Here is a 14,858-nt window from a genome sequence, read left to right as displayed (position 1 = left end):
TGGTCCCTAAAGCTGAAAGCCTTTGACAATTCCAAGATTTTGTCTGCCCTGTTTGTCATTCTGAGAGACCAAGTCCTAGTCATAGACTAAGCTGCTCTGAGCTTCCTTCCAGAACTGAAGCACTGTCTGATGTTACTGTTAATGGAGCCAACACTCTGTTCTGAATCTATCTGGGCATCTGAACCTACTAATCTGGTCACCCTGAAGGCACTGCTGTCCACTCCCTCTCCCGAGGATACAGTTGCCAAGTCAATCACCCTCAGTCTGTAAATCTGCTTGTCAACTGGACATTCATCTTATTTTTGAGTTCTTCAAAATTTGTAACTGATAAATAAAATCTAGAAAGCGTTTCAAAATCCCGGGCTCTGGTCTGAGGAAGCACCCTGTAGTGAGCATAGCATTTTCCCAAGTCAAAGAGTCTCCACAAAGCTCCCTTCATGTCCCTGTTCCTCAGGCTGTAGATGAAAGGATTTAGCATGGGGGTGACCATAGTGTATATCACAGAGACAGCCACTCCAGAAGTTGCTGAGTAGGAAGACGATGGGTGGAAATACACTAGAAAGAGTGTCCCATAGAAAAGAGTGACGACTGCCAGGTGAGAGCCACAGGTGGAGAAGACTTTGTGCTTCCCCCCAGCAGAGGAGATCCTGAAGATGGTGTACATGATGTGGCCATAAGAGACCAGGATGCAGGTGAGAGAGATCATGCCTGAAACTACGGCTTTAGTTAACATTAGGACTTGAAAGTTATGGGTGTCTGAACATGTGAGCTTGAGGAGTAGAGGCACATCACAGAAGTATGGGATGGAATGGGAAGCACAGAAGGAAAATTGAGCTGTTGGCAGAGTGAGCGAAATGGCCAGGAGGTTGGAGCAGAGCCAGGATGTGGCTACCAGCAGCAGGCATCGTTGGGGACCCATGATTGTGGCGTAGTGTAGAGGAAGGCAGATGGCCACATAGCGATCATAGGCCATCACAGCCAGCAGGAAGTCATCCAGCAGGGCCAATGCCATGAAGAAGTACATCTGCAGAAGGCACCCTGTGTGTGAGATGGTGTGATTCTGTGTGTGGATGTTGGTCAGCACCTTGGGGACAATGGTGCAGGTGAAGCAGGTGTCAATGAAGGACAGGTTGGCCAGGAAGAAGTACATGGGTGTGTGGAGGTGGTGGTCAGAGCCAATGGCCAGGATGATGAGCAGATTCCCCAGCAGAGTGACCAGGTACATGCTCAGGAAGATCCCGAACAGGAGAGGCTTTTGCTGTGGGTGTTCAGAGAAGCCCAGGAACAGGAAGTCAGGATGATGCCTTGGTTTCTCATTTCCATTAAAGTGGAATATTAAGCAGGAGATATTCTTGCGTGCACATGGCTTCCAAATGTATAGCTTTCTCTCAAGTTTTTCATCTGTTTGCTCTGATTTTCTCAAAGATCACACAGATGCACTGGTGTCCCATGTGGCAGGTACATAAACATGGGTGGTGGTGAGGACTCTGGACAATGATAAAGGAAGATGTGGTTGGGAGTGAATTTTGTATTCTAGCTCTCTCACAAGTTGTTTTGTTGACTTCCTAGATGATCTTGAGTTAATGTTTGGCTGGGAAGAAGTTTGTTAAGTCTTTGTATTCTTGTTCCTTCTTTTTCAAATAGCAAAGCTGTCAAGTTCATAAGCTTGCAAAATTTGAATGAAATATCTTAGTGGTAAGCATTGACTAAAAAATCATTTAGGCTGGGCGTGGTGGCACATGCCTTTAATTCCAGCACTCGGGAGGCAGAGGCAGGTTGATCTCTGTGAGTATAAGGCCAGCCTGGTCTACATAGTGAGTTCCAGGACAGCTGGGGCTACAGGGGGACCCTGTCTCAAAAAGACCAAAAAAAAAATTTAGTAATCATGAATTTCTTTTAAAAATATTTTTGATGTGTGAGTGTTTTGCCTGCATGTATGTAAGTGCACCATGTGTGTGCAATGCCCATGGACATCAGAAGGCATCAGATCTCTTGAAACTTGACTTATGGATGCTTGTTAGCCACCATATGGGTGCTTGGAACTGAACCTGGGTCCTCTGCAAGAGAAGCCAGTGCTCTTAATAATTGAGCCATCTCCAGCCTCCAGACATTCAACGTGTGTGTGTGTGTGTGTGTGTGTGTGTGTGTGTGTTTGTGTGTGTGTATTTTGGGACATAATAGCTAGGTCTCAGATATTTTTGGTATAATGAGAGTATCTACACTTTTTTCTTTTGAAGAATCATTAGATGATCTAATGTGGATAAAATAACTTTATAAAATTACGAATGTTTTGCAAGTGAAAGTTCCCACTTTCATCATCAATAGTATTATTATCAATGTTGAATCAACACTCAGCAGGGGTGTTGGGTTTGGTGTCTTACAGGCTAAGAGGAAATACTTTTTTTCTGTGTAATGTTTTGCAGTGTGAACATTCTCCTACATTCTCTGATCTTTAGTTCTATCATCCTCAAATGATGTATAATTGATCAATGAAATCATGTATCCGAAATGCTATTGCAGAGTATGCTTTTAATAAATTGTGGTTAATAGTCACCACTAAAATGGAATTGTGGGTTCTTGATGACTTGAAATGTACTAGACGGCATGTCTCCCTCTAAACCTCAGCTATATTTTATATTTTATGTAAATTACTTACTTCATGAGAGCTTAATTTTATTCATTTCTAAGGTATGCCTACAGACCTACCATGTACTGTTGAAGGCATCAAAATACCAAAATCAATGGAAGTTTTTTTCCCCAGGACATAGGACATAAAATTCAAAATGAGAACATCCAACTCACTTGGATGGTGAACAGGCATTACCAGCCTGTGCTATTGTCTTGTTCTTGGAAGGAGGGAAGGAAAAAGGGAAGGAGGGAGGGAGAGAGAGAGAGAGAGAGAATGAGAAAGAGAGGCAAGGTAGTCTACTTGGCTGACATACATTTATTTGGCCACCAGCCTACAGATTGTAGTGTTGAACATGCTGCAAAGGCTTGGTAAATTCACTTTTTGCAACCATTTGCAAAGCGTTCCATTTATTATTTTTATTTTATGCATATGAGTGTATTGCCTGCATGTATGTAAGTTCACCCTGTGTGTGCAATGCCTGCAGAAGTCAGGAGAGGGCATTGAATTCCGCTGGAACTGGAGTTACAGATGGTTTTTAGTCATGATGTTGGTGCTGGGAATTGAACCCAGGTCCTCTGCAAGAGCAGCCATTGTCCTTAACCACTGAGCCACCTCTCCATCCCTTCTGTGTCTGTATGGGAGATAGTTACAATGCCTGTCTCACAGAGTTGTGATGAGTCAACTTGACAAGGATTTTCAGAATGAGAAGAATGATGGGCTTATCAAACATTAGCTTTAGCTAAATTTCTTTTGGTGGAATTAAGAAAATGAAAAATGGTTTCTCAGGTGTCCTCTATGTTTGCTGAAGACTTCCCTGCTGTTAAAATGGAAGTCTCACTTCTGGGGAATTCCTCTGTACCTAGGCAAACTGAAATGACTAGTTATCCTGCCACTTTTCATTGCTGTGAAGTTGGACTTTGGTAACTGTAAAGTGCAGTAGTATAATAACTGCCACTGTCATCAAAATCATTATCATGACTTGGGTAGTGACAGCTTTGACCTGGCAGTACATGACAAGGCATGTACTTTTGTCTGTACAGACTCAGGTTTGTTTCAATTGTTCTCCATTGGTTAAATCGTTTAACATGTCAATGCCCCAGCTGTAGAATGAACCTAAATTAATGTGCCTCAAATGAATCTCAGGGATGGAATGAAGGAGGGAAATAAAGAGGGAGAAGGGGAAGAGAGAAGAGAGAGGAAAGAAACTGTGGAGATTATTACTGTACTTATATAGTGGCATAGAATTATTATGAAAACTATGCATGATCAAGTGTGCTGGGAATGAAGTATCTATGCACAATTCAGAGGTCCTGGTCATTCTTAGTATTGATACAGAGTTGTAACATCTTGGATTTTCCAGGAGCTTGGATATGCCTGAGCTGTATCAGCTTCAGATTCTCAGGGTGTTCATGAATGTTAAACTAAGGCCTTCTGCAAGATGATCAGGAGAGCCAGGTTGTATTTGGCTAAAAGTGAGGAAAGGGTAGAAACAAGAAAAGAATAGGGGAGAAGAAGCTCAGAGAGAGAGAGAGAGAGAGAGAGAGAGAGAGAGAGAAGGAAAGAGAGAAACAGAGACAGAGGGGAAAGAGAGGGAAAGGGGAGATTGGGAAGATTACATATAACCATATATGTATGAGAGAGACAGAGAGAGAGGCACACACACAGATATCTCCCATCTTGAACCCTCTCTTACCTGGAAATTTTTACCATCCTCAGAACCTGTCTCCATCACTGGGTGTAGAGTCTGCATCTCCTGCTACTTGGTCTGCTTTTCCTATTGATGAAAATCTCAGTGTTCCTTTTCTAATAGTATAAACACGCAGGGTTGAACTAATCTGTCCTCAGAAATAGTGGTGGAAGACCTGTGGGCTTTTTACATGCAGTGTCTTCAGGGACCCAGTCCCAGATCTGCTAGTTAGAGGCAAAATGGAGCATATGTCCAACGTTCGAGCTATCTCTCTGACCCTGGAGTCCTGATTACCAGCAGGATCAAGAACACCTTTATTTCAGAGTTACCAGGTCCAAGAAACTTAGGACTTCTTCCTCTGTTGCACTTCTGTGAGTACCTTTCTCTAGCCTTACCTGTCATGGAGTCCATAACAAAATTGAATTCTGGTCCTCAAGAGGAATACTTGTCAGTTTCCAGAAAAGAAAATAATTAATGGATGGATCAGACTGGGGTGGGCAGCAGAATCACCATTTTCAAAGGCCTACAGCTCTGTCATATACGAAAGTTCTTGTTCTCCGTGGCTCCGCAAGGTACAGATATGACTCGTAAAATCTGTTGGGGTGGAAGATGGCAGTGGAATGGAGTTCACCTCAGGCAGCTGGCCTCTGGTCATTCCCAAGAGATTGAACGCCTGTGTTGGACCATGTCAGGAACCATATCATACAGGATGAATGTTTTCCTGACCTTAGATGGTTCTATATTGATCTAAAAATCCTGAACTCAGGACTTGGAAAGTAAGAAAGAAAATAATTGGGGAGCCAAGACGATGACGACATGGCTGCAGGCACCAGAGAATTGGTGGTGGTGCTGGCTGCTCTTGGCTCAGAGACTTAAAAACTTGACTCTGGGCCTCTTCATTTTATTAAGAATCTTGAGATGATAGCATTCTGGTGGTGGGGCAGAGATGCACTGGCCTGATCACCCATGCCAGGATGGAGCCACGAAACCGCTGCCCATAGAGGGGGGTGCTCACCAGGCCCCCCTGGCTGCTAAGCTAGGGTCAGAGGACCAGGCGGTGGGTGCAACCGGGAATGGGGGAATGTCCCCTATAGGCTCCAAGTATTTGCACACTTCGTCCCCAGTTCATGGTGCTGTCCAAACAGAGGGTCATGGAACTTTCATGAAGGTGTGGCTATGCTGGAGGAAGCACATCACTAGGGGTGAGCTTTGAGAGTTCTTAAGCATTGCCAGATTTCTAATTGTTCTTTGCTTCTTGTGCCTTCTTTATCATGTGATCACTGGGCTTTCTGCTCCAGCAATCTCCTGCTGAGTGCCGCCTCCATCATAATGAGCTTTAACCCTCTAGAATCATAAATCAGTACACTCTTCCTTCTGCAAGTGCCCTTGGTCATGGTGTCTTATCACAACAACAGAAAAATATCTAATACAGCATCCATGATTGGCCTGGCCAGCATCATCATCCAGTGGCTGTCAAGACCAGGCTATGGTTCTTAACAGCAATAGCAACCTGAGTAGTTTACAGACTTCAGCAAAAAAGTTGGAGGACACTGGTGTAAAGCTGTCATGTGAAGCTGTGAAACTTCCCAACGACCACTCAGAGACTCTTGGTTTGGAGGCCTGTGAGCTAAATGCTGCTGCTGTGAGAAGCCATCTTCTGCTTCTACCTACAGTAAAACCCTATGGGGAATCAACCTGTTGGAGATCGTCTTGTACCACAGTGGGGTGAGTGTGCTGAGTGAGGCCCAGAAACAGCCAAAGTGTAACCTGAAAGTGCTCAGGCTGTAAACAACTGACTTTGATGAAGAAATTCAAGCATTTCAGATCACTGAGGAAGAGAGAACTCTGTACTTGACAATCCTAAGTGTATAAGAGAAACAGAGAACAAGTGTGAAAATTCCATCCCAAGAAATCTGGGTGTATTCTGACCTAAAACCGTGTACAAAGGAAAAAGAGTGGGCCCCTCCTCAGGCAAATCCATGTGTAAGAATTATAGATCACTGACATTCTAAAAAGATATGATTTCTCTGGCACCCAGTTCAGATATGTTATATAAGGCAGATGGGGTTTTTCATTTTTGTAAAGGAGGATATGAAATCCGGGGAGAAGGGTAAGGTGAGGATGGAGATGGGGGAGGGGACCTGAATACAATTAGAATACATTGTACGAAATTCTTGAATCAGTAAACTTAAAAAAAAAATCTGTAGGGTAATAAAGTCTTCTCTATGCAAGATTATTCTAAAATTTTAATAAAATATTTGCTAATTTCATATAATCTCTCCCTCCCTCCCTCTCTCTCTCTCTCTCTCTCTCTCTCTCTCTGTGTGTGTATGTGTATTTTTGACAGGGTCTCCCTAGTTTCAGCCCACACAGAGCTTACTATATAGACCAGCCTGGCATTGATCTCAGAGATCTGCCTGCCTCTGCCTCCCAAGGGCTGGGATTAAAGGTGTATGTCATCATGCCCAGCTATATAATGTATTTTGATCCTGTTTAGATCCTCTCCCCATCTACACTCCACTTATTAACCTATAGAGTCAAATTTGTGTCCCTAAATGCCCTTTGGTGTGGGTTCACCCACTGGAGCCTGGTCAACCTTCCAAGAGCCTCACTTTAAACAGCACTGACTCCCTTCTTCCAAGGTATGCTGCCCTGGGTGGGTTGCCCGTGTTCCAGTGGATGGCCCTACATTCATGGACAGCCCACAGCATCAACTGGACTCAAGTGGTTACAAAGAGTATTGGTGGTAATACTTCTTCAGGTAGGGTTGGGGTTTTCTACTTCCTCACGTCTGTGCTGGGATTTTGACTGGCTTGAGCTTACATGGGATTTGTGCATGCTGTCACTATTGCTGAGTTCATATGAGTAATTGCTCAGCTGTCTGGAGAACTGTTTCTTTTTGGTGACCCACCATCTCTGGCTCTTACAATATTTCTGCCTCCTCTTCCACAATGATCTCTGAACCTTAGGATGCAGAGTTTTCTGTTGGTGTCATATTCAGGGTTAACCCTCTGAAGCCTTTTATTCTCTGCATGTTGGCTAGTTGTGGGTTTCTGTGTTAATTACTATCTGCTGCATTAGGAAGCTTCTCTGGTGACTTCAAAGACTCATCTATATTGGATAGCTTTCATAGTGCTGGAAGGTGCTGTGTATCATCAAATTTACCTAGCTGTGAATCCTGAGAGCTACAAAAACAACTGACAATATATGCCCACCGGTGCACTAGTGGCACAAATATTATGGGAGCAACCAGCCACTTCCTAATTGGATTTAAGATCTGCTTCATAAGATGGGGCCCATTTCTGACATGAGATCAGGCCTAGGAACCTAAGGCTAGAAGGTCATAGGCTATAAAGGAGAGCCAAAAACTATTAATCTGCAAAATATAGTATTAAATTGACTCCTAATGACTTAAATTGCTATATCCACAGATTATTCTAATTAAAGAAAATTACTCAGCTAGTTAAAATTCCAATATGGATAGGGGAGGGGCCCATGAAGCCTCATCCCTAACTAAGTAGATATTGGCAATTAATGGACATTGGGGGAGGGGGCATTCCTTTTTTGTGGGGGATATTGCCCTGGGTGGGTTGCCTGTGTTCCAGTAGATGGCCCTACATCCATGAACATACCTGCAGCACCAACTGGACTTAAGTGATTACAAAAAAGAGTAAGACAGAGGCAGGTGGATATCTTTAAGCTTGAGGCTTGCTTGGTTTACGTATTGAGCTCCAGGCCAGCCAGGGCTACATAGTGAGACCTAGTCTCAAAAAATAAGAGTTGATGAAGTTTGGAGAAGTTATGGGGAGGTCTAGGAGGAGTTAGAAGGGAGGAAATAGATATGATCAAAACACATTGTATACATGTATGAAATTCTTAAATAATATATAAAATATATTTTAAAATTTTATTAAATTTATAATACATAAACATACACAAAGCTTGTAGGAACAAATTTTCTTACATTTTTATCTTTTGTCATATATGTGTAAATCATGCACTACTTATATTTGTCTATATTTGTCCTTTTCATGAGTAGGCTCATCTTCTTTCAGAAGGACAGTGTAGTAATTTCACACTGTCCTTCTTACTATCATTATTAGGGCATTAAAAATGTCAGAATTTGGTAGAAAAAATATTGCCGAAGAGACGCTACATTCATGAGTTGTAGAACAAACGAGGAGAACTCAATCTGCTACTGACCTCAAAGCTTCGTTTCTACTGGCTAGCTTTTGTAGTGCTGGAAGAATGCATGCTAATGGAAGAAAAAAAGGATCACCAACATTGGCCAGTTGTGAACCTGCCAGCTCTTGACCTGGCAAGATATGCCCGCTGGTGCAAAAGTAGCATGAATGTTATGGGACTAACCAACCACTTTCTGATTGGATTTAAGGTCTGTTTCACAAGATGGAGCCCATACCTGGCACTGTTATTAGGGCCAAGAACCTGTGGCTAGACAGGTCACAGGCCAAAGAGGAGAACCTACCACTTTTTTTCTGCTAGATAGATGTAGTATTAAACTAACGCCTAATGATTATTGTTATACCCATAGATTAGTGCATCTCTCAACTCTTACTAGAAAAGTTTCTTACAACAGATGACGATTAACACAGAGATCCACAGGTGGTCAATGTGCAGAGAATAAGAGACTGCAAAGTGCCCAGTCCTGAATGGTCACCTTTATCAACCCTCTCCTCTCAAAGCTAAGGAAACATTATGGAGGAAAGACTGTACAAGCCAAAGGTGGTAAATGAACACAAGGAAGTCCTGTTTTTTGGACACAATAGGGCAGTTACACATATGAGCCCACAGTACTTGTGACAATATGCAGAAGACCCGTGTAAGGCCAAGACCTGTGTAAGACCTGTGTAAGCCCAAGCCAGACAAAAATGCAGCATGAATATGGGATGTGGGCAAGAAACCTTAACCCTAGCTTGGGATCTATTAGCAATCGGTAACTGCTGGGAGAGGAGGAGTCAGTTTTCTTTAAGGTGTGATGCCTGGTAGGATGACCAGACTCCAAGGGAGGATCCACATCCAATAGATTTGGGGAACACAAATTAGACTCAATAGGCCTTAAAAAAAGAAAAATAATAATAGAGGACATGAAGTCAGGGGTGGTAAGGTGGAGATGGAGATGGGGGAGGGTGTCTGAATATGATCAAAATACATTGTGTGAAATTCTCCAAGAATCAATAAAATATTTTTTAAAAAGTTTCAAAGTCATAATGTTTCTCATTTTATAAAAGAATATTTTATATATATAATCCATTATGTACCACCAATAGTTTCTGTGGTGGTGCCCTGCCACAAAACACATTAATGTTTTGGCAAGTGAATGTTCAAATCAAGTGGAATGAGTAACTGTATATCAATCCTTGTTGGGTTTGAAACTTAATGAAATGTCTTCTAGTGATTTTTGGATTGCAGGATTGCAGCTAGGCTTGTGTGCTTACATTCCTATGCATCCACTTTGCTGTTGATGATCATTTGAGTTTGTTGTCAGATTTTTTTCCATTATTTTCAAAGTCACTATCTCAATTTGAGCTCCTGATCTCATAAAAATACCTAAATGCCAGTTGAATAGTTGTGTGTTGGCTTCTCCCTTGTGTATTTCTTCTTTCAAGTCTTGAATGTGAGCTGGAGATACATTTTGAGACCACTGTCTTCTAAAGAGAAAATACCCACAATAAGTATAATTTTCCTTTTGTGTCTGCTACTGCTACTTCAGTGGTAGTGCGAGATTTATTATTTCACTAGAAATGGCCAGGAAACTGGCATTTTATTTACTATTACTCTTATATGAGGCTGGTGTTATTTTTAATAAGTGAGAGAGAAAAACCAGAAGAAGTCAGAACGAACATATTTTCCTCATGATTTGCTTATGTTATAAACATCCTCCACCGTCTCCTGATGCTCCTGTTAAAGTTGCTGTACATTGTACACCAAGGAGTAGAATTGCTCACTATGTCAGTGATTGGTTTATTGAGTTCTTCTGAGAAGCAGATGTTAAGATGGGACAATATAATGGAAATAAAAAAACACATCAGATAGTTGCTAAGAGCTCTTGCAGTGTGATGGTAATTAAGAACTTTGAAGCAGAGAAAGCCCCAGTGTAAGAAATAGAAATGGGGGAGGTGAATAGGAATCTTCCCCTGTCCCCTGTGGTTACCCAGGGTAGAAGTCTTTGTTTCCCAAAGCTGCCACATTCCTTTAACTTTTGTGGCCACATGTTGCATGTAAATTGCCACCTATGTGTTATTTACCTTTTGTTTGCATTCCTCACATATAAGTGCCCCCAAAATTTGAACAAAGGGCTGACTCCTTTATGAATGGTCCATGTGTCAGTCCCCCCAGAAGAAAATTATTAAACTCCCTCTCCTCACCTGACTCTGGCTGTTGGTATCTGATTTTTTTCTGTAACATTTTGATGTGCACACATGCGTGTGTGCATGTGTGTGAGAGAAAGAGAGAGAGCGACAGAGAGACAGAAAGACAGAGAGAGAGAGAGAGAGAGAGAGAGAGAGAGCGATTAGGGAGATTATGAGAGTTTGCCTCACACAATCATGGTTACAGAACAGTTCTTTTTCTAAAATGGCCTTCCTGCTGTCAGTCGGGTCCTTCACAACTTTGAGACCTAGAAGAGCCAGTATTGTAGTCTAACCCTAAAGGCCAGAGAACAAAAGGAGTTAGTGATGTGAGTCCCAGTCTGAGTATGAAAGATTTGAGAATTGAGAGTATTATGTCCAAGGGCAGAAGATGGATGTCTTTGCTTAAGAAAAGGCTGCATTGATCTTTTCTCTGCTGTTCTGCTCTGTAGAACCTCAGTGGATCAGATGGTACACACACAGATGAGGGCCAAGTTCTTTATTTACTCTACAGACTCAGATAAATTTTTCTATAAGTAATCTTAGAAATACACTCAGAAATAGTGTTTTACCAGCTATCTGGTCATCCCTTACCACAGCCACATTTATACACAAAAACGAACCACCACAATATGTAAGAGATTTATTGGGCAGGAAGAAATTCTTCAGACTCAATTTGAGGCTTGTGGAAGAAAATAAGGAAAGAAGGAGGGCTCAGGTAGGAAAAGAATCTTGTACCGCTACAAAGACTGATGAGGGACCCTAGACTCTAAGTTGTCTTTCACAATAACCCCATGTATGTCTGGAATGAGCCTATCTTGTTGCCTCTGCAATACTCTAATATTCCATCACTCTCTAAGAACAGACATGGCACAAACATGGCAATTCATTGTTGAACTGGTGATTGATTTCCTAGAGGTCATGAAATACATGTATTCTACTCTGTTCTTCTAACCAGCTTTTTCAAGGCCTGTTTCATGTCCCTGTTCCTAAGGCTATAGATGAAAGGGTTCAGCATGGGGGTAACTACTGTGTAGATAATGGTGACCACTCGGTCCTTTGTCACTGAGTAGGTAGATGAGGGGCGAATGTACACAGATATTATGGTTCCATAGAAGAGTGCCACAACCGTGAGGTGGGACCCACAGGTAGAGAAGACCTTGTGTCTGCCTCTCCCTGAAGGGACCTTCAGAACAGTATGAGCGATATAGACATAAGAGACAATAATAAAGATAAAAGGGCTCATGATCACAAAAGAGCCCTCTGTGAAGGCCAAAAGCTCATTGATAGATGTATCAGAGCAGGACAGTGTCAGTAGTGGCTGGACATCACAAAAGAAGTGGTGAATGATATTAAGCCCACAGAAGGAGAGGTGGCCCATGAGAACTGTGTGGGTGAGTGAGTGGAGATGGGACACCACCCAGGATGCTATCACAAGCAGGTGACAGCGCCTGGGGCTCATGGTTGTGGTGTAATGCAGTGGGTTGCAGATGGCAACATAGCGGTCAACAGCCATGGCAGCCAGGAGGAAACTGTCTGTGATACCAAAGGCTACAAAGAAGTACATTTGAGTGAGACACTGGGCAAAGAGGATTGTCTTTTTCTGTGTCAGCAAGTTCAGTAACATCTGTGGCACAATGACAGTGGTAAAGCAGATGTCTACCAGGGACAGATTAGAAAGGAAGAAGTACATGGGGGTATGCAGGTGGGCATCTCCCCGGATAGCTGCAATGATGACTGAGTTGCCAACTACATTGACCAGGTACATGGCAAGGAAGCTGGCAAAAAGCCATACCCACTGTTTGGGGTCACGTGTCAGTCCCAGAAGGAGGAATTCAGTAATGTGGCTCTGGTTTCCCCTCAGCATTGCTGTCCTACAAGCAAAAATTATAAAAGGAATGTTAGACGTGTGTTTTAGGTTGGAGTCTTCAGTCTAACTGCAGGGATATCTCATGACGTATTCTAGCTTATGCACTGCATAAGGGGGCCAATCATGTTAATTGCTACGTAATTTTTATTTTTTATGTGTATGAGTGTATTGCCTGCTTGTATGTAAGTGCGCCTGTGTCGTGCAATATTCAAGGAGGTCAGAAAAGGGCGTTGGATCCTCTGGAACTGGAATTTCAGATAGTTATTGTCTGCCATATGGGTGCTGGGAACCAAACTTGGGCCCTCTGCAGGAGCAGTCAGTGCTCTTAACCGCTGAGTCATCTTTCCATCCCCAGCTGCGGTTATTTCTATGATATGACTTCATAGGCTTGGTATTGAAGTACTTTGCTGTTGTCCTTTAAATTGATGCTGAAATACTTCCAATTTTGCAGCTATTTTTATAGAATTGAATAAGCACACCAGGTCTTGTTCCTTGTCCAAAAGACAAAATCTATGATAACCACATTCTTAGGCTATTTTGAGGAGAAATTCTAAAAACTATAGGGTGTTCAGAAATAGGCATTTTGTTCAATTTCAAAATGTGTATCTACAACACTTTTTTTTGCTCTTTTTTGTTTCATTTCTTCCTTCTCTGAGCAACATCAGTTTCCACCTAAAGCTTCTGGCCAGGATTTTTCTCTTCTCTTCCTCTGTAAGGAAAAGTGGGGTCTCCTAAGCTTTCTCTATAGAAATCACATAAGCATTGTAGTCATTGTATCCCTGGATCAAACCCATCTTGAAAAAAAATTTATAAATTGTTTGGAAGTTTAAACTATGGGCCAAAAGTTCAGGCTAGGAGTGACTTGACCTGGAAGTTAAAAACATTTTTTTGGATTTATTTTTATTTTATGTGTGTGTATGCAAGTGCACCCACGCATGTGATGCCCATGGAGGACCTGAGGGTGTCAGATCCCCTGGAACTGGGGTTACTGATGGTTGCTATCCTTCATGTGGGTGATGAGAACCAAACCTGGGTCCTCTACAAGAATAGCCAGTGCTCTTAACCACTGAGCCATCTCTCCAGCCCTGACTTGGAAGTTTGACTTGTCAATCGGCATGTGTAATGAGCTACCCAGGGTGGGTGGGAAGATGAAGAACCGTTTCTTGTAGGACTTCCTTTACTTAACACTGAGCTTGGTGTTCCCTACAGGTGGCTGGTTGTTCCAGGTCCCAAAGAAGACCATGTTAAGCTTAGGTACTAAGGAAAGGAAAGAGGAGAGAAAACACAGGGCTAAGTAAATGAGTGTGATATACATGAAGGTTTGTGTCAATGGTCAAGGGTTCGGATGTGGATATGGGGGGTGGGCCAGTAGCCTCAAGGATTAAAAATATAAATTAAAAGCTAGAAGTTTTTATTAGAGTGAGAACCTGACACAGAGATGATTAGGCATATAAGCCTTAGAAACATTCTTTTTTTAAAAAAATATTTTATTTATTATATTATGTGTATGAGTATAGTGCCTGCATGTAGGTAAGTGCACCCATGTCATGCAATGCCCACAGAGGACAGAAGAGGCTGTTGGATCCCCCGGAACTAGAGTTACAGACAGTTGTTAGCTGCCATGTGGGTGCTGGGAATAGAACCTGGGTCTTCTGCAAGAACAGTCAGTGTTCTTAGCTGCTGAGCCATCTCTCCAGCCTCCCTTAGAAACATTCTTACACAAAGATCCGCTTTGAAAGACTTTTAGAGAAAGCTCCAAGGTTAAAAAGAACCCAACAACTTAACAAGTGAATGATATAAATGATGGATAGAAAGTAGAGATGAGAAAATTCCTTAGTAAATTTACTTTTGCCTAAAACATCCCACAAAAAAATCTACATACTTGAGAAAGAAAAGTAAAAGCTGGGTGTGATAGGGCCTGTCTCCAATCCCAGCTACCCAGGAGCTAGAGGAAAGAGGATCTAAAGTTCAATGCCAGCCTAGGCAACTTAATGAGACTCTGTATCAAAATAAAAGTTTAAAAGGGCTGACAATATAGCTTCATGGTAGAGCACTTGCCTAGCATGTATGAGGCCCTGGGTTCAATTAGTGAAAAAAGAAAATACATCACATACACCCCAAAACAAAAATACGTGGAAAAGAAAAATAGGCAACAATAGAGGAAAGTGAAGACAACATATCTTGACCCAAGGAGACAAAAACCCAGTGTAGAACTGGGGAAGCAGTTTAACAAAACCAGGATCATGTTGTAATATGCTAAACAGTGGTCTCCAAAACATAAGAAACCTGATACTGTAATCTCTT

The 14,858-nt window shown here is 42.2% G+C and overlaps 2 protein-coding genes across 2 annotated transcripts; both read right to left on the bottom strand.

Moving 5' to 3' along the window:
- Positions 1–259: 259 nt before the first annotated feature.
- Positions 260–1,288, bottom strand: LOC103728215 (olfactory receptor 1N1-like). The gene has a single exon (XM_017795978.2). It carries the CDS (start codon positions 1,223–1,225, stop codon positions 260–262), a length of 966 nt encoding a protein of 321 aa, XP_017651467.1. The 5' UTR covers positions 1,226–1,288.
- Positions 1,289–11,621: 10,333 nt separating this feature from the next.
- On the bottom strand, positions 11,622–12,551 carry LOC103726740 (olfactory receptor 1L6-like). Its single transcript, XM_008824365.1, has one exon. The coding sequence runs from the start codon at positions 12,549–12,551 to the stop codon at positions 11,622–11,624; it is 930 nt and encodes a 309-aa protein (XP_008822587.1).
- Between the last annotated feature and the right edge of the window lie 2,307 nt (positions 12,552–14,858).

This window comes from Nannospalax galili, unplaced genomic scaffold (assembly GCF_000622305.1).
Source record: "Nannospalax galili isolate Female #2095 unplaced genomic scaffold, S.galili_v1.0 scaffold290, whole genome shotgun sequence".
Classification (NCBI taxonomy): Eukaryota; Metazoa; Chordata; class Mammalia; order Rodentia; family Spalacidae; genus Nannospalax; species Nannospalax galili.
This window is presented reverse-complemented; position numbering and strand designations above follow the sequence as displayed.